The sequence below is a fragment of the Euprymna scolopes genome, chromosome 29, assembly GCF_053919585.1.
Source record: "Euprymna scolopes isolate OS-2025 chromosome 29, ASM5391958v1, whole genome shotgun sequence".
Taxonomy (NCBI): domain Eukaryota; kingdom Metazoa; phylum Mollusca; class Cephalopoda; order Sepiida; family Sepiolidae; genus Euprymna; species Euprymna scolopes.
Genome location: NC_136510.1, coordinates 88,640,715 through 88,666,800, shown reverse-complemented (window position 1 = coordinate 88,666,800; position 26,086 = coordinate 88,640,715). Strand labels below are relative to the sequence as shown.

At 34.2% G+C, this 26,086-nt stretch overlaps 1 protein-coding gene across 1 annotated transcript in view; it reads left to right on the top strand.

Annotated features, from left to right (window-relative positions):
* LOC145252781 (contactin-like) overlaps positions 1-26,086 on the top strand; it is a 139,184-nt gene that overhangs the window by 58,698 nt on the left and 54,400 nt on the right. Inside the window, exons 4-11 of the mRNA XM_080112714.1 lie at positions 1,426-1,511; positions 3,740-3,888; positions 9,241-9,348; positions 10,410-10,730; positions 15,622-15,717; positions 17,176-17,412; positions 20,805-20,910; positions 25,803-25,987. Of these exons, the coding sequence (XP_079968840.1) occupies positions 1,426-1,511; positions 3,740-3,888; positions 9,241-9,348; positions 10,410-10,730; positions 15,622-15,717; positions 17,176-17,412; positions 20,805-20,910; positions 25,803-25,987 (1,288 nt within the window). The remainder of the gene's footprint in view (positions 1-1,425; positions 1,512-3,739; positions 3,889-9,240; positions 9,349-10,409; positions 10,731-15,621; positions 15,718-17,175; positions 17,413-20,804; positions 20,911-25,802; positions 25,988-26,086) is intronic.

Here is a 26,086-nt window from a genome sequence, read left to right as displayed (position 1 = left end):
AAATCGTAAAATTATGTCAGTAATTTTACGATTTTATATTCGTTTCTGATGAACTCATATATATATATATATATATATATATATATATATATATAAAATATTATTTGCTATAAAATATGTCAGTTGTAGCAATGGTTACCCATTATTGTCCCAATTACAACAGGAAAAATTGCATGCGCAAAAGTAACTGTTACATACTTTGTGTTGTTTCTGCTATCAAGACATCACTTATAGACAATGCATTCTATCGTTTGAGATGGTATGCTTCTGGGAACTCAAGGAAATAACAACGCACTTTGAAGGATGAACTGGAAATGTTTTTGTCTGGCACATTTTTTTCAGTTGTGTGACACTATTACCTGTGTGACAAAATTATGTGACAGGAGCAAAGTATATTTATTATAGACAAGAGGCATTCCAAAAGTAATGCCCCCCCCCCATTTTTTTATTCTGCTCAAATGGATAAGAGGGGATTGCAAATTGCATTATTATGATGACTGAATTTATGCATTCATGACCTGAAAGTTTCATCTTTCTGTTGCAGATATTGATGGTGTGAGACTCTAAGGAAGCAACCCCTGTCATGGACATGTGTTGAAAGTAGAAATGCATCATTGAATTCCTAGCAAAAGTGCATTGAAAATGGTGGTGACTATGTAAAAAAAAAATAAATTCAGAAGCATAAACGGACGTTTGTTTTAATCACACCACTCCTGTCTTCATAGCTCTCCAACATTTTGAGTTAAAAAAAGATAGGCTATACTTTTGAAACGACCCTTGTGTATATGTGTGTATGTGTTTCTTTTAATGTCAGAATTTTTATTTTAATGCCAGAATTTTTATTTTAATACCAGAATACTTTTTAATTTCCAGATACTTTTTTTAATTTCCAGATACTTTTTTTAATTTCCAGATACTTTTTTTAATTTCCAGATACTTTTTTTAATTTCCAGATACTTTTTTTAATTTCCAGATACTTTTTTTAATTTCCAGATACTTTTTTTAATTTCCAGATACTTTTTTTAATTTCCAGATACTTTTTTTAATTTCCAGATACTTTTTTTTAATTGCCAGATACTTTTTTTTAATTGCCAGATACTTTTTTTAATTGCCAGAATAGCTTTTTTTTTTCTTGCCAGAATGCTTGTTTTTTCTTGCCAGAATACTTTTTTAATGCAAGAATGTTTTTTTTTTGTTTTTGTTTTTTAATGCAAGAATGTTTTGTTTTTTGTTTTTTTAATATAAGAATGGTGTTTTTTTTTCTTTTGTAATCCAAGAATGGTGTTTTTTTTTTTTTTTTGTTTTTTTTTTTGTAATCCAAGAATGTGTTTTCTTATGTAAGAATGTGTTCTTTCATAAAAAAATAATTTTTTTATAAGAATTTTTTTGTGTTTAATGAAGTCTCTTCTAATTTTTTATTTCTAGATATATGGATCTTCTCTTGTGAATATTAACTCTCCAGCAGAAAATAATTTTATTAAACGGACACTTGGTTCGATAGATATGCAACGGTAAGTTACCTTCCCCCCCCCCCCCCCCCCGTTTTTCCTTTCCTTTTTAAAGGAAAGTTTTTTCAGATTTTTCGTTTGCATTCATATGCTGACCAATTTTTTTTTTTTTCTCTCCAAACAAGACATATTTCTACCTGAATGTAAAGGGGTTACTATTCGGGATCATGTCTAGCAGGGAACTGTGGAGAGTTGAACAGTGATATGGTTGTTCACATTACATTTAAACCTTTGCAGATTAGTACAGTCAAAAAACAAAGGGAATGCCAAAGAAGAAACTATTCAAGGCTTTCCAGAATCTAGAGACCTTAATAGTGAAGGTGTAGGATTTTGCTGCTTGTGACTTGTATGTACATTAAGGGGGCACAAGTGGTGGGAGTTCATCAGAGGATAATCCATTAAAGTACTTGTAAAACAGACATAAGGATGCCATATTGTGGTGATGGGACTGCGGTTGGAGCTTTGTAGCTGTGTGAGATCTATTAGGTTTGATTGTTTTTGGACTCTAAGAGCAAGAGACTAGTGATAGATTCACTAGTCCAGATGTAGCAACAGTACTACGTGCATGGGCAAATTGTGAATTTGTAAAAATATAAGACACTCTCTGGTGTGAGTAATTTTCTAGCATAGTAGAGGGAGTCTACCTATTTTTTTGGAGATGGAAATTGCTCCACACTTGATGTAAGGAGTTTAAAAAAGTACTACTTCAAAGTCAAAAACAAACCAATAAGTGTTAGATATATTCGGGTCCAGAATACTGCAATTTTTTTCCCTTTGTCAAAAAACATTGTTCATGAAATGTGAGAACTAAAGGATACAATAAGGAAGTGAATTATGAGGGTGCTGCAGATAAACCCAAGGTGCAAAGTTGTTGAAATGGGCTTCCATAACCAGATATATTCCGGAGTTACATTAACTAGTACGTTTCAATTTGAATAAAGGTGATGTTTGATACTATGGTTGATCTCCGGCCATTAAGGAAGGAAGTAGGAAAAAAAATAAAGTAGGAAAAAGATTTATCAATAGACAATCAACAGAAATTCGATCTTAATAGAAACAGAGACATAAGGGTAGATTTAAATTCGGGTGACAAATAATTATAACAAAAGGACTGAACAATAAGAGATATTTAGTTTTATGACGCTAGGGAGTGCCATGTGATGCAACAGACAATGAGATTTTAACAACAATAGAAACGATTCACGGACCACAAAGGTCAACTTACAATCAACTGACGACAGTTTGAGTCAGACTTTTTATGACAATAAGAGTTGAGAATTGAGTTGGATGCTTGAGCAGTTGCACTTTGTAGACAGATCGTAGCTTGGGACAGATTGGAAAAGTTTTGAGAGATCAAAATGAGCTGAGGGCATCACACGAACCCAGCCTCGACAGGACGTAGATGTGAAACTCATCATGCAGAAACACACACCCAGAGTCCAATCTACATATGTGAAGCATCAGCGTGTGTGTTTTTCTTGTTTTGTTTTATTTTTCTACTTGTGGATTCATGTGTCCCATTGAAGGTTGCCAGTCGGAAAAAAGATGACAACCCAATCAGAACAAGAATGATGAAAGATGGAGAACAAAGCCACAGCACTCAATGTTTGGGGTTGGCAGTTTGTCGGTGGGGGGAACCACGTGGTGTCATAGGTGGAATAATATTGTTTGGTCCACTTTCACACCAGACGTCCATAGAATGGAAATATTTTTAAGCACAGCAACAATGTACAACAGATGAAGGATGCAAATGTTGAATTTCCACAGGTTTCACTATTTTTGCTTGTATGATTAGGCATTCATGAATGAATTAGAAAAGCAGTCAGATGGAGGGCATGTATTAATAAAAAAATATATATATATTAAAAAAAAGAGTAACATTACTAACAATGTGTAGAAGTTGCCCACAATTCTTGTATAATTGCCAACATAACTCCTTTGCAATACAGATTATTTGATATTATTTTTGTTTGTGATCTCTTTGCATGGTTGGAGAAAGCCACCATTCATTTTGTGTATCAGTTTCACTGCAAAATTTTTACTTTTCTGTAAAGGAGTACTCTAAGATGTAATGGGATGTGTTGGAAAAATTTTGATTAGCAATTTTTATTTTCTTTACTTTTTATTTTTTATTGTTTTTTTTTTTTTAATTTAATGTGTCATTTCTATTCATTTTAAGAATTTTTTCCATTTTATTTTTTTTTTTTTCTCCATTTTTTTGTCTATTTTAGGGAATCCTGGTATACAAGTGGAGTCATGTACACAAATGGCCGTTACAAATGGTTGGGTGATGGCACTAACTTTACCTATCCAAGTGAATTTTGGTTACCTGAGGCCGAATCAAAAACAAAGGGTCAATATGTTGCCTATGAGTTCATAAGTAAGTATACATGTTCATACATTGAAATGAAGCCAATCAATCTTAGAACTCATTCCTCTTCTCTTATCCGCATATAATAATGTGTATGTAATATATATATATATCTATATATATATAGTCTAAAGAAGCTTGGAATAAAAAAAAATGCAAAAATAAAAATAAAGAATGCAGTTTAGATTCCCGGAAGGAAAAAAAAAATTAATTTTAACCTATTGCAGACTAAGCAGCTACATAATCCGAATTCTAAAATGTTTATAATGATAAAAGAGAATTCATTTATATATGGAAAAGAAAAAGAAAAAAAAAAGGCCTTAACTAAAATTGTTAAATAGACTTAGCACTTGCATAAGCCGATTTCACAAAAGTCTTCAATTTTAAAATGGAATTTAACTACATAATGGTGAAAAGAGAAAACCTTAATTAAAATTTTGTAAATAGAAAACGAGGATCATCAGCTTCTTTCCATGTAGCTGTTTTGGAGATGTTTCGAAGAGATATATATATATATATATATATATATATATATGGATTTACTGTACATATATACGTATATATATATATATATATATATATATATATATATATGGATGTAATTCCAAAAGGATCAGATTAATGTCTGTAGGAAATCACACACGTGTAGAGCTGAGCATATATAAAGGTAAAAAAAAAAAATCCAACATAAACTTAGCCAAATCCCATAAATTTATTGCAACCCAATGTTTGGCTCATCAGACGAGAGGAGCTAGTCAGGTTTGTTGCTGACTTTAATTTATAGTTTACTATGGCTGTAAATCAATTTTTTACAATCTGATGAGCTCATCTCATCTGCTGAGGCCCACACTGGGTTGAAATAAATTTGAGATTTGCGTTGGATTTTTTTCTTTTAACCCTTACATAATGAATGAATGACAAAAGTCTATATTCCAAAGTTCATGATGTTGACCATCTTATAATTCATTCCTTTAATTCAGTTGACATTTACAATTGACAGTATCTGTTTTTCAGCAAAAAATCAATCACTTAATTATTATATCAATAAGCGAATCTATTATATATATATAAATAAAAGTTTGTTGCAAAAACAATGTCCGTTTTTTGATGTGAAGTTGAACGTCAAAAAACGGCATTATTTTTGCCCCAAGCTAATATATACGTCTTATATGAAAAAACAAAACTATACGCGCATACAAACTATTACAACATTTGTCCCAATTAAAACATGAAAAATAAATTTTATATATATAAATGTTGGGGGGGGGGGGCGATTAATCAGAATCGAAAAAATCAGACATTTTTGGGGTAGCGGAATTGAGAAAATGTGTGCATATTTTCCGATACCGAAAACGATTCTTTTAATTATCTTTATTCATTTGATATTGTTTAAAACCAAATTCTCCACTGCTGATAATAAAATACGTATTCATTGATTTCAAACTATCACTAAAACTTATAAATCATTCCCACAAGTGTCTTTACATTTGAGGAAATATATGTACATTTAACGTGTTTTAACGGTAATCAGGAAAAAATAACTTTATCGTTGAATATTTAGAGATTTATAAAGAATCGGAATCGGAAATAAATATTGAAATCGTCCCATCACTAATATATATATATATATATATATATATATATATGAATTCACTGTTTTAAGCACTGTTAGTATATGAAATATGAAATTTAAACTTTAACGGTTTTAAAACCAAAACTATATATAGTGAATGAATGACAAAAGTCTATATTCTAAAGTTCATGATGTTGACCATCTTACAATTTTATTCCTTTAATTCAGTTAACATTTACAATTCTTGACAGTATCTGTTTCATGGTTGGTTGGTTGGTTGTTTTTGTTTTACAGCACATCAGGAGGGGGGGGGAACTAAGGGAGCGACGATTAAATATTTCTGCTGGTCGCCATAGGAGATTGTTGGTAGGTTGGTTGTTTTTGTTTTACGGCATATCAACCCTTTTCAGGTTATTTAATGCCGAATCCAAAGATTTTAAAGGAAAATGTTAAATAGAATATTTGTTGTTTTCAAGTCAGTTTCTATTTAACCCATAGTTGGAAACCTTACAGCTACTACCACTCCGGATCAGAGTTGTTGCGGACCAGGATATAGTAATCCTAACTCGCTACAAAAAGAAAATAATGAATGGAAGGAAGGAAAGAAACTCAATTGCTAAGTAAAATAAACATGTCATTTATTTTCTGTTGAAAATATATGCTTTAGGTGGAACACGTGTTCAGTTCAGTCGTTGACGACTACGCGCGTGAAAAAAAAAGAGGAATAAAGTAGGGGGAAGAGAAATGGCAGTCCCACATGTAGAAAAGGAAAAAAAGAGTGTTGGCTTCAGCAAAGCTGCGCGTGCATGGTAGCAGTCATCCACGTGGAAGTGTCTTCAAGCCACAAGCTGTGGACGCGAACTTGTCTGGTTGACGAACCAAGGCAAAAGGGAAGAAAGAGGAAGTTGAACGTTGTTGCTGACTTTTATACGGGGGTCAGTGTTCTGACTGCGCATGTCTGGATTTCACTTAAAAGGAAGTGACGTCACAGCTCGGGTACATGCACACAATGTGCGTGTGTGCATATGCGTATATATGCTTGTGAGTGTGTGTATGAGGATGTGTATGCATGTGCGTATGTGCGTGCGTACATGTGGTTGTGAGGAAATAAACATGTTCGAACAGAGTGGACCTGGAAGCAATGGCAATTAAAGGGTGGCTCCACACTCCCCAAAGCCCGCAATCTTGGGTCTCACCACTGGATATAGTTTAAGGTCATATCCAGGACCAATCTGTTTCATAGCACAAAATCAATCACTTAATTATTGTATCAATTAGTGAATCTATTTTGCCCTTAACTCATCAGAAGAAATAGCAACAATCAATACATCAAAAGGAAATAAAGTGCGTTTTTACATGATTAAAATCCAAAAATTGGAAGAGAAGCTGTAAATACCTTGTTTTCATTTTGAATTTAAGAAATAAAGTCACTCAACTCATCTATTCGTAGTAACAAGTTCAGATTATTTTAGATATATTCTGCCAAAAATGTTCTATTCAATAATTAGTAAATTTATTAATTATAATTAATGTATCCATATTTATGAAAATAACATCAATAATTATAATCTATTACACACGTTTGCAGATACGAAACTAAAAAAATATATGTACGCGTGTGTGTAATCTTGGAAGTTTCTCAACCTTTAAAACTAAAGGAAGATAAACGAAATATGAAATATTAAGGATGAGGGGGGGAAAAAAACAAGAAACTCTAATAGAACAATGCATGGGGTGTTTTAAGATAATGCAGGCGGGGGGGGGGGGTAAAAAAATACAAAGTGTCAAAAAAGGAATACAATAATGAGGAAAAATATATAATATGACAGCGGATAAAGGAATAGAAATAAAACATATATATATATATATATATATATATATATATATAGGCATATAAGTAATAAAAAAACAAAATGGTTGCATAATTTTATATAAACAGATCCAATAATATCTGGCAAACAGTGGATGAAGTCATATTCGTCAGACAGTAGTCTAAGACATAATGGGGATATTATCCGCTAAGTAGATTCTTGAAAAGTTTGGTCAGCTAGTAAAAATGCTGAGATGATTATGCATCAAGAGCGATTAAGTCATGGTTTTCTTAATTGTAGGTATCCTCAAGTGTAGAATTGGAATATTGCCTCAGTGTTCAAAATATAACACCAATGATTAGGGACGTCAGTGTCTTTTTTTTTTTTTTTTTTTTTTTTTTTTGTTATAAAGGAGTCCCCACTTATCAAGGCCTGGAGGCTACTCAAGGATAAGAGTTAATAAGTGTACAGTAGTCAATGGGACAATGTCGTAGTAATCATTGGTAGTGGAAATTTGGTAAACTGGATTACTTAAGAGGACGGCTCATCAAGAACTTGTTTACATTGGACTTGAAGATGACCAAATTGTAGTCAGCTGGAAGGGAGAGAAACAAGAGTGTTCCACAGGTGTGGCGTTCTAAGAAAGAAGCTTTGTTGGTGGAATCTACGTTTAGGTTTAGGCACAGATAAAGAGTGGGGGAAATTATTGATAGTGGTTTCAGCTAGAAGTGTTTTTCATGAAAGTTTGGTGAGGGGGGAGGGGCATAGATTGGAGCTCAGACGAGCACTTGCTATGAAAATAACGATAAAGCAGAGACAGGCTCGCAACGTCTCTTCTGTGGGAAAGAGATTGCAGAGAAGAGAAAGAGGCATCCCCCACTAGGCTACAAAGCTAAGGTCTTTCTAGCAGCTCCTGCCAAGATGTGGCAACAGTATTCGATCCTTGGACAAACTTGGCTCTTATTCAGGTAGAGAATTACATTAGCAGTGAGATATCTACTAGAGCGGTAGAAGGATCCCACCATTTTTCCAGCGACCTTGGCAATGGATTTGATGTACATGTTCCATTTTAGATCAGGAGTAAAGGTGAGACCCAGAAGCTTGTCAAAACATGGAGTCTCCTCAAGATGAGAGCCATTTATTTCACTTTATACCAGATGGGGATCAGTGTTGATGATGTAAAGCTAGAAGCTTGATTTTAAATACATTTAAATTAACCAGCCACCTCCATTGATCAGCGGAAAGAGAATCGGAGAGAACTTGGTCATTTAAGACCTGTGAAGTGTTGCCATAGATGGTAATGTCATCAGCATAAATATCTGCGAATGATCTTAGAATATAATTGGGAGATCATTGATGTAGATCAGGAAGAGAGTTGGGCTGAGGATGCTTTGTTATATGAAATGATGTGGTTCTGAATGACACTAAGTGTCAGATGATATGTGAGATGTTTGGAGAAAGTTGTGTATATTATATCGTAGATGTTATTTTATATGTGTATAATATCGTAGATGTTATTTTATATGTGTATAATATCGTAGATGTTATTTTATATGTGTATAATATCGTAGATGTTATTTTATATGTGTATAATATCGTAGATGTTATTTTATATGTGTATAATATCATAGATGTTATTTTATATATTTTCTCAGTTTAGTTATGAGGAAAACATTCCTGAAATGAATTCATATATAACTCTGCATGTATGTGTTGTTATTATTAAAAAATGGAAAAAAAAAAATAAACAGCCAAACCTGCTTATATATTTTCAGTTATTCTCACAATATTTGATAGTATCTGGAATTTAATTCCTTTTGAATTATCTCCCCTGAAAAGCAGTATGCTTTTTCGCTTTTTTAAAAAAAATTATTTACTTTTTTTTTTTTTGCTTTTCAGCCTTTTCATTTTTCTTAAATTGAATTGTGTTCAATTATTTTTAATTAAAAAAAAAAAAAAATTTTTTTTCTCTTGTAGATAATACCTATAGTCTTGTGCGGAGTGTTGCTGATATTAAACGCTGTTACATTTGTGAAATTGATGAAAAAGAAAGTTTTCGAATCTACCAAAAGAAAAGAGACTTTGGTGAGTGACAAGTAATTCATTATTTATCTCTGTAACAATACATTAATTTGTTAGTTTATGCACGCATTTGTGTATATTGCCTGGGTGCCTGGCAATACCCAGGTGTTTGGAGGTGTGTGTTGAGCAAAAAAAAAGAGTGGTTGTAGGCAGGCTTGAACCCGTACCGTGAAGAAAGAAAAAAAAAGTGACGTCTTTGCTATTGTGTCCATTGCCAAATCGGAAGTGACGAAGGTTTAAATTAAGGCTAGTCAATCAAAAAGTGGGGATGACTTTTGAAAATATCAGCAAAAAGAGCGACCCCTCTCTGTAGGAAAGCGCCCAGTTGAGCGTGAAGGAAATGTGATATAAAGTGGGGGGATCACTTTTCTGTATTAATTTAACGTAAAATGATTACCCACTTTACAACCAGTCAGTCTCAAAGCCATTCAAGTCATTCTCCAGATCATTCAAGTTGTTTTTGAAGGATTCTAGTTATTTTTTAAGCATTCAAGTCATTCTTAAGATCATTCAGTACATCCTTAAGTTCATTAAAATCATTCTAAGTCCTTTACTTTTTATTTAAGTCATTTCAGCCCATTTTTCGATCATTTTAGTTTATCTTTAAGAATTTCATGTCGATCCTACATTCACACACTACATGACAGCACGTGACTAATGGCTATCGGCCTTGTTGAGTTCGGTCCCACCTCTGTCTCACTATTTTTTTTTTTTTTTTTTTTTTTTTTTTAATTTCGTCCTTGTACCAATATCCTACACCTGGGCAAAAGTTAATTACCAACTCATTGAATTCATTATCCTCTTTGGCCTAATGGTTAGCGTGGAAAACTAATTACCCACCTCTTTTTTTTTTTTCATTTTAATCACGTCAAAGACATTCTTAACATCACTTCGTTCTTGCGCCAATATCCTCCACTCCAGGTACCGCCTAGTACTCCCCAGTCTTCCCATAAATCGAGCAATCCATGAATTTTGAATATTTTTTCAATCTTCTTTCAATTCATACAATATCCACAATATATAAATTCTCTAACTCTTTAGAAATTTTTCCCCCATTTTCCTAGATTATGGCAAACCTGTGCGTGATTTGAACCACGTGAAACGAGGCCCAAAAATAATCCAGGAACCAAAAAGCGCCATTGTTATAGGATCACCATTAATATCCTACATGCAGTGTACCGCCTTTGGTAATCCACAGCCGACATATGAATGGTACAAGGGCGACAAGAAGGTGACGTCTTCTATGGGCTCTCACTACACCCTGACGAATGGAAGGTTAGCCATTTCACAACCAAAAGAGGCAGAAGATGATGGACGTTACACATGCTTTGCTACAAATGAATTTGGGACCACCAGAAGCCAAGATGTGTACTTTTCTTTTGGGGGTAAGTTTTTCACTTTCTTAACTATGCTTTTTTTTTTTTTTAATATTTATAATTTAATTAAGAATATTAAATTTATAAAAAGAGGGGAAATTTATTTTATTTTTTTTATTTTATTTAAAAATTTATTTAAAAAATTTAATTTTGTTTAATTTTTAAAATTTTCATTTTTAATTTTAAGAAAATTCATTTTTAATTTTAAGAAAATTCATTTTTAATTTTAAGAAAATTCATTTTTAATTTTAAGAAAATTCATTTTTAATTTTAAGAAAATTCATTTTTAATTTTAAGAAAATTCATTTTTAATTTTAAGAAAATTCATTTTTAATTTTAAGAAAATTCATTTTTAATTTTAAGAAAATTCATTTTTTATTTTAAGAAAATTCATTTTTTATTTTAAGAAAATTCATTTTTTATTTTAAGAAAATTCATTTTTTATTTTAAGAAAATTCATTTTTTATTTTCAGAAAAATTCATTTGAATTTAAAATCATCATTTTTAGTTTAAAAAGATTTTTAGTTTATAAAAATATCATTTTTTTAAAAAAATCATTTTTTCATTTTTCAAGAAGAATGTTTTTCATTTTTAACTCAATGGAAAATGTTTATTAAAAAGTTTACATTTTACATGTTGGAGGGAGGGTTTTTATTTTATTTTTTTAACAAAGGAGTCACCACTTATAAAGGCTCGGAGGCCACTCGAGGATAAGGGTTAATGGCTATACATTAGTCAATGGGATTATAGCGTAGTAATCATAAGTAGTCAAAATTTTGTAAATTAGGTTACTTAGGGGGACGATTCATCAAGAACTTGTTTATGTTGGATTTGAAGACAATCAGATTGTAGTCAGGCATGCACTTCCAAGAAAGAAGCTTTGTCCATGGAATCTACATTTAGGTTTAGGCACAGAGTGGGGGAAATTATTGATAGTAGTTTTGGCTAGACAAGTGTTTTTCATGAAAGTTTGACGAGGGGGAGACCATAGATTTAAACTCTGACAAGCACTTGTCATAAAACTAATGATTAAGCAGAGACAGACTCGCAACGTCTCTTCTGTGGTAAACGGGTTGCATGAAAGAGAAAAGGACATCCCCCCACGAAGCTACAAAGTCTATTTTGAACTCTGTCAAGGTAGGATAAGATGCTTCCAGCAGCTCCTGACAAATGTGGCAACAGTACTCCATCATTAGCCGTACCTGGCTTTTATATAGGTAGAGAATTGCATCAGGAGTGAGATATCTACTGGAGCGGTAGAAGGATCCTACCATTTTTCCAGTGACCTTGACAACGGATTTGATGTATGTGTTCCATTTCAGATCTGGAGTAAAGGTCAAGCCCAGAAGCTTATCAAAACATGGAGCCTCCCCAAGACGAGAGCTACTCATTTCAATTGATGCCAGATGCGGATCAGATTGTTCATGATGTAAAGATAGGAGCTTGATGTTTGATGCATTAAAAGTAACCAGCCACCGCTTTCCCCATTGTATCACATGCACAAGATCAGAGGAGAGTCAGAGAGAACTTGGTCATTTACGGCCTTTGATGTGCTGCCATAGATGGTAGTGTTGTCAGCGTAAATGTCCACAAATGATCTTAGGATGTGATTTGGAAGATCATTGATGTAGACGAAGAAGAGTCAGGCTCAGGATGGACCCCTGAGGGACTCCAGCATTAATACTGTGAGCTTCTGATTTTTGCCCATAAACCACTACTCTTATAAACCTATCAGACAGAAATGATTTAATAATTGAAAACATTTCCAGCTATACCATAGCTGGATATCTTATGAAGTAGACCTTTATGTATTTTGCTATATAAGTTTGTTTATCATATTATCTACCCAAGCAAAAAGGGAGCATATGTATGCTAATATCTCTACTATTATATAAAAGGAACTTTGTGTGTTTGTTCCATATGGACTCTAAAACGGATGGGCTGATTTTTATGAAATTTCACACAAAGATACTTTATATGCCTGGCTGTGTTCTTAGATAGGTTTTGTATCAAATTGTTTTTTGATAAATATCAATAATTGAAAAAATCCAATGAAAGAAGGAACAGGCGATTTTGACCAAAGTTAACACCTTACACAGCCTAACATCAGTGCATTTAAAGTTTTATTACCACACAAGCACAAAGGCCTGACATATAAAATCAGCAGTAGGTTCTTTGATATGATAGGGGTGCATTTGAAATGAATGTTTGTTTAGAGCACAATTGAAGCATGGTACTTGACTTTTGCCTTTTTAAACTTCAATTATATGTAAAAATTATATAAAGTCAACAAGTTCTCTACAGTGCAATGTAGACTACAATGTATTGTGAACTATCACTGTGAAGAGGAATGTGAAGCTTTCCCCAGTTGCACCATGATGGGTCTCCAACTAGAGCAGGCAATCAATCGATTTGATTGAAAAAATGGGTAATTTCACCAATTTTGATAAAAATAAAAACAATATGGAAATATGAAACATTCATTGATCATCATTCAGTCCCGGGCAACATCAGATCTCCTTGCTAGTATGTAAATATTCCTCTTTAGTGATATTTTAATATAGAGACTATCAAAAGTATCTGACAAGACGGAGCAAAATGGAAAATGGCAGAATAACCAAACCACCTTCTCCCATCCCTGACAAAACCTGAACCAGTTTACCACCTAAGAATGAAGAATTGTTTTGGGCCATTTTATTTATAATCCGAGGCAACACCAATCAAGAATATACCATGTTTGTGGTTGTTTGGTTTGTAGTTATTTTTTAGATGAACATGCATACCTGGATATATACATACAGACAGCTGCCGTTTATATAAGAGACTAGTAGGGTTACCCAGCGTTGCCCGGAGCAAAAGAGAAACATATTTCTATTAAAACTTCTTTCAATCATTCCTCCTCACCCATTTTAACCCTTCACTCTCCCCAGTTCCCTCTTTCTCCTTCACCAAGCCAATTCTTTTCTGTCTCTACTTCTCTCCCTCTCTGCTTCTCTCTCTCCCTCTCTGCATCTCTCTCTCCCTCTCTGCTATTCTCTCTCCCTCTCTGCTATTCTCTCTCCCTCTCTGCTATTCTCTCTCCCTCTCTGCTGTTCTCTCTCCCTCTCTGCTGTTCTCTCTCCCTCTCTGCTGTTCTCTCTCCCTCTCTATTTCTCCCTCTCTATTTCTCCCTCTCTATTTCTCCCTCTCTATTTCTCCCTCTCTCTCTCTATTTCTCTCTATCTCTCTCTATTTCTCTCTATCTCTCTCTATTTCTCTCTATCTCTCTCTATTTCTCTCTATCTCTCTCTATTTCTCTCTATCTCTCTATTTCTCTCTATCTCTCTATTTCTCTCTATCTCTCTATTTCTCTCTATCTCTCTCTATTTCTCTCTATTTCTCTCTGCCTGCTGCTCTGCTCCTCCCCTCTCTCTCTTCTCCTCTCTCCTCCTCTTTTCTCTACTTCTTTTTCATTTTTCCCCTTTCTTTTGAACCCTTCACTCTCCCCAATCCCTCCTCCACCATGCTTATTCTTTCCTTGTTTGAGATACACAAATATTTCAATTATATCTTCTTTCGCTACTTCTCTCTCTACTTTTTTCATTCTTTCCCCCTTCCCTGATTCTTCTCTAGCTGGATATACATATGCAAACTATCCTTTATATAAGATTCCTCTCGGAATTAATCCACTTTTTTTTTTTTCAAATTAATACATAACACTGAAAAAAATAGACTCAGTTTAGATCTAGAGAATTTTTTTTCTCTAAATTTTAGATCTTCATATGGGAGCAACGCCAATCAAGAAAATACCAACTGTGTGGGTATTTTTTTTTGCTGTGTTTAACTTTAAGTCAGACATACAAACATACACAAAGTCAAGAGTCCTTATTATAATTATAAAACTCTGTGGACCTTGCTTGCATCTTATCTTCAACAATCAGGAGATTCCTTCTTTTTAAAAAGGGATAGCAGGTGAATTTATATAGCTATATATATATATATATATATATATATATATATATATATATATATATATATAATTTTAATTCAATTTTAACCTCACTTTGAAGTAGGGGGCTACTATTTTTGGACATAAGTTGTAGGGATAATATGAAGGGAGGTGGGCAGCAAGATGTCTGTTCATATTACACTTGAGCTTCTGCATGTCAGTACAGTTGGGATAGCAGGATCCTGGAAGACAGTTCCAAAGTCTAGCAGTTCTGGGGAAGAAACCATTGGAGTAGAAAGCTTTCTTACACCTAAGGATCTCTTATGTGAAGGGGTGGGATTTAGCTGCTTGTCAGGTTTGTCGGGGCTATTTACATCGAAGGTATAAGTGCTTGTAGTTTGTGTGTGTGTATATATGTGTGTGTTTTATTTTTTTATTACCGTTTTATCTGTTTGGTTACATATGTTTTGGATGTTGGACCATGTTTACGATCCAACAGCCTCGTCAAACCTTACAGAAACCTTTTGTCAGATCAGGTTTCTGTAAGGTCTGACAAGGCTGTTGGATTGTAAACATGGTCCAACATCCGAAACATATGTAACCAAACAGATAAAACGGTAATAAAAAAAAAAAAAAGATAAAACACATATTTGCTCTGCAATAGTATTGAGCACTCTCTTCAGGTTTTTACTAATTACCAGTTTTACCAAATATATATATGCGTGTGGCTCAGAGGCTAAGGAATGAGGGTGGAGAGTTGTATGTTTTGGTTTTGATTCTAGCTGATGGTACCCAAGTTATATATATATATATGATTTGCTCTCACTACTGCTTATGAGATTCTGTATAATAATAAATATGTAATCTGCATTAATTAAAATATCATGTTTAAGCGTATTTTCCGACCAGACAATGTCGGGTGGCCTGCTAGATTCTATCATCAAACAATCTTTTATTTTTATTTTCTCACAGAACTTGGAAGATTCAATAACATAAAACCAGAAGGAATAACAGCCAAATTATTTGAGGGCACAAATCTCAAATGTCAGCCGCCGTCGTACAAACCAGGTGAAACATTTATTATCTCTCCATCAAAATGGTATAAATATTGTGACGTGGTTAAACGTCTAACAAAAGAAGAAATTAAATAAGAACATCAATAATCTTTACTTGGTACGCACAAAAGAAAACATTTAAAACAAAAAGCAAAACGAAAAAAAAACGTATGGCAATCTTGACAATTATAGGTTGAATAGAAAAGCCCAATTTGCTTCTTAATGTTTTCTTCAAAACATTTCTTGAATTTTTAAGAGAAAAGCAAATACAGCTAATTTTTTTTTTAGTCGGTCATCATTTTCGTAAATTTTATTGCTTGAGTGATTCTGTAAGGACCGGGAAAGATGGTAGTCGAATGGATCAATATCAGGTGAATAAGACGAATGAGACAGGACTTTGTAATTAAAACTCATGACTTTTTCCTGAGTGACTCTTGTTGTGTGGACTTCGTGTTATCATACTTCTTATAGAGTAATGGTGACCTTTTTTTTTTTTTGTTTTTTGTTTTTTCAACTTTCCAAAATCTTTTGAATGAAAATTTTTTTTCAAATAAAATAGAATCATTAAAAAAATACTCATAACTATCTTTCTTTTTTTCTCCCCTCAGATATATATCAGCTGGCAATTTAAATTAAAATTCTTGTGCACTATGTATGTATTAATACTGTAATACCTTTAACATACATAAATGTGTCACGGTTTCCAGATTTTAAATTATTTGATCAGGAGATCCTATTTATTAAAAAAGAAGATAGAAGTTGATAACATACAATGAACATAAAATTAGCATATCTTTATCCTTATTTAACGTTCGTAAGATGTTATCACCTATCCTCCCTTTTAATAAATAGAATCTCCTGATCACCGAAGATGCAATGTCAAAAAAAAAATAAAAATAATGAACAAATGTTATTTCTGGTTAAGATCCAAGAGTAGTATCTGTTCTGTCCGTATATATAGCATAACCATGTTGACACACCGGTTCTCTCCAGATCACCGAAGTTAAGCAACTTTGAGCCTAGCCAGTACCAGATGGGTGACCATTTAGGAAGGTGAGACGCTGTATGTATCACAAGGTAAAATACCAAGTTTGGAAACTGGCACAGTCTATCCTTCTCTCGAGGGTAGATGGGCCTCTCTTAAGCCATGGTAGACAACTCATTTAGTGATGGCGTCACAATACAAAAAAATACCCTCGATAGCCCTGGCGAAACATCAAATACTCGGCTACGGACTAGATTTGAATTACACGACAAACTCATGTAGTGTGTTCAATCTTGGCTGTATCCCCATGTTACATTACCTTTACTGGCTAAGATCCAAGGGTAGTATCTGTTCTGTCTAAATCATCTCTAACAACTCTCTCTTAATCCAAAAGGCATCAAACTGTCTCATCCAATATATAACCCGATCTTCAAACGATTTTATTTTATTATTCATTTAATCATTTATTTGTTTTGTTCTCCTTAGCAATTCAATATCAATGGTACAAGGACAATCCAAGCAACTTCATCCGAACCAATCTCCAAAACTATATCTTCATCTCCAAGAATGGACGACTATATTTTTCTGAGGTCAGTAACAGTGATGTAGGAGATTACTTCTGCGTCATATCATTGGTCAGTGATGAAGACAGCCAAGTTTTCAGTAATACACAGATGCCCAGTCGGACAAGCCTGGGACTTACGCTAACAGTCAGAAGTGGAGGTAAATGCCTGGAATTTTTTTTTCATTTGAAATTGTTTATAATATTTAAATTTTATTTTTTTAATCTAATATATAAAATGCACTGTCTTTCTCCATATTTTCAAATTATCTCTTCTGAAACTAAAAGTCGTAGAGTCGCACTAGGAGCCTCAAATGATTGGATTTTTTTATGTACTGTTCTTTTATGGGTCTTTAGTCGGTTAAAATAGTTTTTAAGGAGTCAAAAAAGGGGAAAAATCGAAAAAAATCGTTATAAATTTTGTACATTCATTTTAGTTTAATTTAAAATTTTTAATCAGTTCATATGCGTGTCACGTTGGTACAGTGGTAATGTCACCAGCTTTGAATGTTACAGTTTTGCTTTTTTGTTTCAATTCTAGCTGATGGCGCCCAAATATTTTTTTTTTTTATACTTTTGAAGTCATGACTCTATAATAATATATACGAAATCTGGACAAATTAAAATATTATATTTAAGCATATTTTCTGACTAAGCAAAGCTCTTGAACGTCGTTTGTCTGTGCCACATTCTTTTTGTAGTCTTTTTTTTTCTCTTTCCTTACCTTATGGTGACATCAACTTTGCACACATACTCTGTTACAGACATTTTGGAGTCCTGTTCAAGGTTCAACCGCTTGAGAATTCTTGGTGCATCTAGATTTTGGCCGTTTGTTTTAAAGTCTTTAACTTTGAGTTGTCGGCTTACTATTTTAAGTTGACATATTCCTGTAAAACTTACTTGCATTAGGAAATGAAAAAGGAAGCGAACCCAAACAAAGAGGGTTAGCAATTAAAGCCATCTGCTTTTTGACGTTCATAACAATCACTTAACAATTCAGTTGCTATAAACTCTCACTAATCAGGAGTTCAGGTCATCCATATATTGAAAACCAACTTTCCCTGGACAACGTCCTTATTTTAGCTCCAACCATCCATATAATCTAAAAAAAAAAAAATTGTCCTTTACCTACAACTTAAAGCAAAGGCAATATATAGTAAACGCAATATATAGTAAACGCAATATATATCAAGAGGAGATGGAGAGCTTAAAAGAAATCCTTCACTGAAACAAATATCCAGAGAGGAATGTCATTTGCTCCAAGAAATCTGAACAAAACCTCAAAGGACATGTTTATGAACTTTTGAGATGAGGATTGGTTATTTATATTATCTGGATTTTTCAGACTACTGTTCTCATCTTAATTTATTAATTTATTTTTATTTCGGACTATTAGTCTCATCTTTATTAGTTGTTGTTTTTTGATCTTTTTATTGGTTTGTTTATTCACAACGTTTCGGCCAACTATTCCTCTGGCCTTCGTCAGGTGGTAACCGCGACGGATAGGAACTTCGAATCTCCTAACTGCATTCTCAGCCATCACTGCCATCTGTAGTTGTTGTCGTCTCACCACATTTTGACCAATTAACCTCTGGCACACTTTGGGTGGGATTGAAACCGCTGAGACTAATAGTCCGAAATAAAAATAAATTAATATATAATGCTCATCTCAAAAAATGAATTCCAATTAAGGAATAATATATATAAACCAATTTGAAAAATCAATTGTAAAAGTGACCTTCTCTTGAAGGTTAAAAGTTCAATTATCAGTGTGGGTAACCGAAAAATACAATTGTAGATTGCTAAGGACGTCTATCCAGTCATGGCTGACAGAACAAGAGCATGCTACCCTTGTGAAGTAAATAAAAGATTCAGTTTGAAATTCAATCCAAATTCCCAAGATCAATGACTCAAAGAAACAGTGCATACGCTGGGTGAAAATGACCTAAGTAAACCTAGTATAGCCTTTAATGCAATTTATAAGAAGTATTAAGCAACGTTAAGCCTGGTCAGCACTAAAATGGGTGACCATTTTCGAATTCCAGGTGCTGTATTTGCTCTCCATTTATTTCAGCATTGTTTCCAGTCAGTCTTGGGCCTCTCCTTGTCAATGGACCTAAGCAGTGCCAATTTAGGAAAAGTATGGTTGGAGATTACGCAACACTTGCCTCCCAATTACATGCATAACTACCCTTAAAGGGGTGTCAATTTTCTTTTGAGACTGAACAGAGGCATCACATAAGAAGCATTAATTATAAATAAAAGATTAGATTACCATTTAATATGTATTTTATATATGTAAGTGAGAATGTTCGTGTGTGTGTGTGTGTGTGTGTGAGGATACTTCTCAACCTATATACTCAACGAATTTTTGATCTACAGACTTAAAATTTGGTATATAGGATATTCAGATGTGAAAAACTTTATCGGCTTTCATCCGGAAAAAAGGGCTGCTAAGGGGTCAAAAGAAAAATTGGTACTTGGGAGTCATCGGATTTTGATCAACTGTTTCACTAATGTGCATGGCCGTGAAACATGACGGCTTTGTTAAGTATAAGTAGGTTTGAAAACAAGTTGTAAAGATCGTGTGAAACTGGTCTAATGGTTATCGGTCTTGACTCGCTGTCTTTAGGTTTTGGTTTTGTGCTCAGCTCTAGTATTTTTACAAGAATTAAACAGTTTAGAAAAAAACAATACCTGCATGCACCTTGCACATGTCTCGGTTTCTATATTAATAAAAAATATAATATTTATGCCTATTTTACAACTGGGCAATGCCAGGCAGCTTGCTAGTTTATACTAATTTCGCTATGATACATAAGTACGTGATATTTTCACCTGAAATGCGTTGGTTTAAAAGATCACCCAATTAGCAAGATCAGCTTTTTTTTAACTGATATTTTACAATGCAGCCCCTGTATATGTTTAACAGGACAAAATAGATTCAGTTTAATTAGAATATTTTTTAATGTGGGAGAGAGGTAATGTATCATTTCTGCTGTCATAAGATATTCTTCCCAGGAATGACGTCCTTTATTTTAGTGGAAGGGAAAGCAGATAATGTCCGTTCGTCATGATATTTCTATATACTATTATATAAAAGGAATTTTGTATATGGACTCCTAAATGGCTGGGTCGATGTTTCTGAAATTCCACATGAATGTGAATAAACTTTGTGCCTGGCAGTTTTCTTATGTAGGTAGGTTTTTTATCAGAATGCTTTCGATAAGTATCTATAATCGAAATAATCCGCTAAAAGAAGGAACAGACGATTTTGACCAAAGTTAACACCTTACACAGCCCAACATCACAAGAACATTTGAGAAGTTTTATAACTGCTGAAGCAGAAAGGCCTTGTATATAAAATCGACAGTAGGTTCTTTGATATGACTGGGGAGTGCATTTGAAATGATTGTTTCTGTTTAAAGCACAATTGAATTATGATACTTAACTTTTGCATTTTAAACTTTAATTCAAAGCATTATATAAAAAATAATTTTGATTTTTAAATTTCATTTGTTTTTTGATTGTTTTTTTTTTTTTTCCTTTTGAGGTATTGGAAATATCGCTCCAAATATTCAAAATGAATTTCCAGCAGTTTTTCCCGGACAACCTTTGGAAGGGCAGACAATCAGTTTAGAGTGTTTTGCATATGGGACGTAAGTAGGAATAGTCATTATTCTAAATATTTTTGTCAATTTGTGTTCTTATAAGACATATGTAATTAGATTATTTTAAAAAATGGGTTGAATGTAAAAGTGCAGGGTTCAAACAGGCTTGAAAACTCCTCGATTTTTTTTTTTTATTTTGACCTTGAAAAGGCCTTATTTTAAAACATCCTTGAAAATTTGAAAAATGTCTTGAAAATATCTTAATGTCTTAAAAAAAGCCTTGAAAATTGTATTTATGCCCAGTAAAAATTTGTCGAAATATTAAAATTAAAATAAATACTATTAAATTAATAAAAATACCATTTTTAAAATATTTTTGAAATATTGAAAATATAATCAAAATATTCTGTTCTGAAATTGCATCATATTATTGTGGATACAATAGTTATGTCCCTTTATTATGAAACTACCTGCTGATTTCCATATAATAACATTAGGTAGTTTTGTAATAAAGGGACATAAATCTTAAATTTAAAAGTAAAATGAACACAGCATAGTGCAGTCTACAATAATGAAAATAACATTTGATCACACTTGATTGGTCAAATATAAGTGGGTCAGGGATGGAAATATGACTGTTAACAGCCATGTTGTATGTAAAAAGGCATTTGTTTTGAGCAAAATGGATGAAAGTGCTTTGAAATTATACATGGTTGGTACTAAACACAAAACAAATGAAACCTGTAAATAGTTGAGCAGTTTTGATCTGCATTGGAGAACTTCATGTAAATAATTGTTTGACCTTTAAGACTACTTCATGAAATAAAGAGATAAATGAAAATGACTTTTCCTGTTAAGTTTTATTGGTTTATTATATCACTAGCAGTTCAGCCCATCTTTGCTTGGGCCCTATGTACTGTTCATAACTTTATATATAAATATTTGTAGTCATCGACATACAGTCCTGTTTCGTATCACAACTCATCAGTGCCGCTAGACTAGCATCTCTCCCAAGCCAAGGATTGAACCTAGAACAGTCGTGTTGACAGTCGGCAGTTCTCCCACTCGACCATGGAATCGACGCCCGTAAATAACTCGTCGGAATGTCTATTTAAATAGACACCCACCACCACCTTTATAGTGCTCAAATCACTTGTTCGTAAACAAACAAACAACGAGCATGGTCCTCCCCAGAATGTGCTGCTGCCATCGCGCACAAATCACTTTTTCCATAGCTACCAACGTAATAGATGCACTGAGACTAAAGCTGCCTTCAGGACGTCCAGCAACCACTGTAAAAGAGTAATAAAAAATGCAATAGAGTTATATATGCTCAGTCCGTTAAATCCAAAGTAGCTGAGTAGCGGCTTGGTTCCCACCAGTTTTAGCAAATAGCAAACAGGATCCTGAAGAGAAGCGTGTGTTCTATCCCAACCATCATCAATGGACCTGAGGTCATCTTGTGAGCATCAGACAAGGCCAAACTATTTGTCAAGAACTTTGCAGCTAATTCTACCCTATGCGCTGAAGGCCATCAATTCTCCGTATTTCTTCCTATAACGGACAACACGCTCTGCAACATACAAATATCTGTGTGTGATGTCGCCAAGCCAATCAAGAACCTTGATTCCAGTAAAGCAACTGGCCCTGACGGCATTCCAATCATTGTGCTGAAAAAACTTCAACTAGAACTTGCTCCCATACTTACAAAACTCTTTAAGCGTTGCCTTAAAGAGAAGTGCTTCCCAATACCCTGGAAAACCTTATCAGTATGCCCTGTATTTAAGAACTCGGCTAATAAGTCCTCTCCCTCTCAGTACAGACCAATAAGTCTCCTGTATGTCATGAGTAAGCTCCTGGAATCCATATTAAAGAAGTAGTCAACCACCTCAGCAGAAATAACCTTCTTAGTGACATGCAATATGGTTTCCGTTCTGCCAGATCTACAGCAGATGTGCTAACTGTTATATCTCAGGATTAGTGAATCTATTGACAAAGGCTTCCTCTCTAGGGCAATTGCTCTTGACATATCAAAGGCCTTCGATAAGGTATGGCATAAGGGCCTACTTCACAAGATTTCCAGCTACGGTATAACTGGAAATGTTTTCTTGATCATAAAATCATTTCTCTCCGATAGGCTCATAAGAGTAGTAGTTGATGGGCAGAAATCAGAGGCCATCAATATTAATGCTGGAGTCCCTCAGGGGTCCATCCTAGGCCCAACTCTCTTCCTGATATACATCAATGATCTCCCAAAACACATAAATCATTCGTTGACATCTATGCTGACGACACAACCATTTATGGCAACACATCAAAGGCCATAAATGACAAAGTTCTCTCAGATTCTCTCTCCTCTGATCTTGAACATGTGATACAGTGGGGGGAGAGGTGACTGGTTACTTTTAATGCATCTAAAACCAAGCTCCTATCTTTACATCATCAACGCTCTGATCCCCATCTGGCATCAATTGATATGGGTGGCTCTCGTCTAGGGGAAGCTCCATGTTTTGATAAGCTTCTAGGCTTGACCTTTACCCCTGACCTGAAATGGAATACGTACATCAAGTTAGTTGCCAAGATCGCTGGGAAAATGGTAGGATCCTTCTACCGCTCCAGAAGCTATCTCACCCCGATGCAATTCTCTATCTGTATAAAAGCCAAGTACATCCAAGGATGGAGTACTGCTGCCACATCTGGACAGAAGCTGCTAAAAACAGCCTATCCTGCCTTGACAGAGTACAAAATAGACTTCATAGCTTAGTGGGGAATGCCCTTTTCTCTTCCCTGCGGCCTCTCTCCCACAGAAGAGACGTTGTGAGCTTGTCTTTGTTTTATCGTTACTACCATGTCTTGGGACGGGATCCTGGTGGTTGAGCAGCCCATGACTAGGGAAATAAAAAAGTTTTCGCCCTGCAACACATCACTTCGGCCTTTACCTCGACTAGACGGGAGGTCAGAGAGACCCGATCTGATCAATCGGCTAGTCATGCCAAGCCCTAACACTTACACTGGCAAGTGCTAATTAGAACATCAACAAGGAAAAAAATTGAAGTTTAAAGATAATACAAACTCTTACTCTTACTACAAACACAGGCAAACCAAATATGTGTTATAAGGTGGTGGCAAGGATCAATCAATTGCTGAGATAAAACCACAACTGTTCCCTTCCCAATGTTTCTCTTAAACTGGGAAAATGAAACTAAAGGAGGAATCAGGAAGCGATGGCACAAACTCAACTGATTCAATATATCTTTTTTGTATCCTTCGGATGAAAGGGCGAATGGGTTTCCCTCCTAACATCTCCCACATTTGGGCTCCAAGGAGGGTGAGGCGCAAGAAAGATGAAAAAACAAATCAATGGATCTAATAATTAAAAACCCCAGAAAAACGAAAAGAACCCACTCTGACGTTTCAGATGTTACCAGCTCAGACAGTGAGCAAGAATTTGAACCTATTGATAGAGAAAACTTCCCAAGATTCATAGTAATTGAAACCCTGGAAGGAGAAAAGGTCAGCGATCTATCTCCATTCCTAATTGAAAAAATACTAACTCAAAATAGCAACCCTAAAGCGGTAAAAAAAATGAAAAATGGCAACCTACTGGTTACAGTAGACAACTACAAAGACGCAAAGAACCTCCTAGGAATCGAAAAATTCCATATTCATAAATGCAAAACTTCTGCCCACAAAAGATTAAATACCTCCAAAGACGTCATAAGAAGCCATGAACTAACCTTAGCTATATCGGACGAAATCAAAAATGCCCGAAGAAAACAGGGAGTGATTGATCATGTCCAAATCAATATAAAAAGGAACAGTCAATCCATACCTACAACAACGTACATATTAACATTCAATACCCCTAAAATTCCGAAAGAGGTTAAAATTGGGTATACAATTGAAAAAGTGGAACTATCTATACCAACCGCTCTGAGATGTTTTAAGTGCCAAAAATATGGGCAAGTCCTTGAAAATCTGTATGAACCATGAATGCAAAAATGGGTTGAATGTCAAATGCAGTGATAAGTTCTGGGAACATGTTTACCAGAAAGAACAGTTGGTGATAAGTCATACACCATCCACTATGACTATGCAATTTATACAGCTATGTACCTAAAAAAAACTTATTTATTAAACCTGACAGTTATGTTGGACAAAAAGAAAAAAGAACAACCTTAGAAGTTAGTGCCTCCAATGATGTTGGGGCAAACATACCTAAGAGGGAATAGATAACGAAATACCAAGGTCTAAAGGTCTTGTGTCTGACATGAATGAAACTGGAATCTTAGGAAGATTGTCCATCATTCCTGTAATTATAGGAACAACTGAACTCATGAAAAAGAATTTTAAAGACTGCTTGGCAAATATATCAGGTGAACCAAGCGCAAGAAAGATTCAACCAATTGCACTTAAAGGGATAGCCAGAATCTTAGAAAGATCTCTTGGTTGGAATGTGTAAGATAGCTAGGTGAATGTCTAACATCCAATAAGTGCCCCAACTGAAACAAAAAATAAAGAAATTGAAAGAATATATATATATATATATATATATATAATGAAAATTTTTGGAGGGTACAGAATTTAATAATGGCTAAATACAGACCAATCAACATAATGATTTCAAAACAAAAAAATGAAAAAGGTTAGCTAACCAGGTTTCATTCTTTGCTCAACAGAGCTAAATCGAGGAAAATACGATTAAAAAAAAAAAAAAGTCATGAATATGGCGGAGGAGAAAAAAAGCGAAAAATAAACCGGGGGAAAAATTACATAGAGACTAAATTAAGTCCTAAAAGGTTTTCTTTTTGCTTGCAATATATATATATATATATATATACACTAGCGGACCATCAGGCATTGCCTAGTCATAAAATATGCATAAATATTATTTTTAAAGGGGTTTGATAATTATAATTAAACATGATTTTGTCTTTCAGAGCTCAGTTAAGTTACAGATGGTCACGAAAAGACAAACCTATGCCCGAAGGCACAAAACTTTCTGATTACAACAGAGTTCTTCAAATCCCTAATGTCCAGTTGAAAGACTCGGGTGTGTATACTTGCCATGTCAGCAGTTCAGCAAATCAGGGCGATTCCAAAGACTTCAATCTTAACATCCAAGGTAAGTTTATTACCCAGCAATTTCAGAATGCATTTTGGGTTTTGTTGGATATTTGCACTGTATGCTGAACAAACATCTTTGACAATTTGAATTAAAATA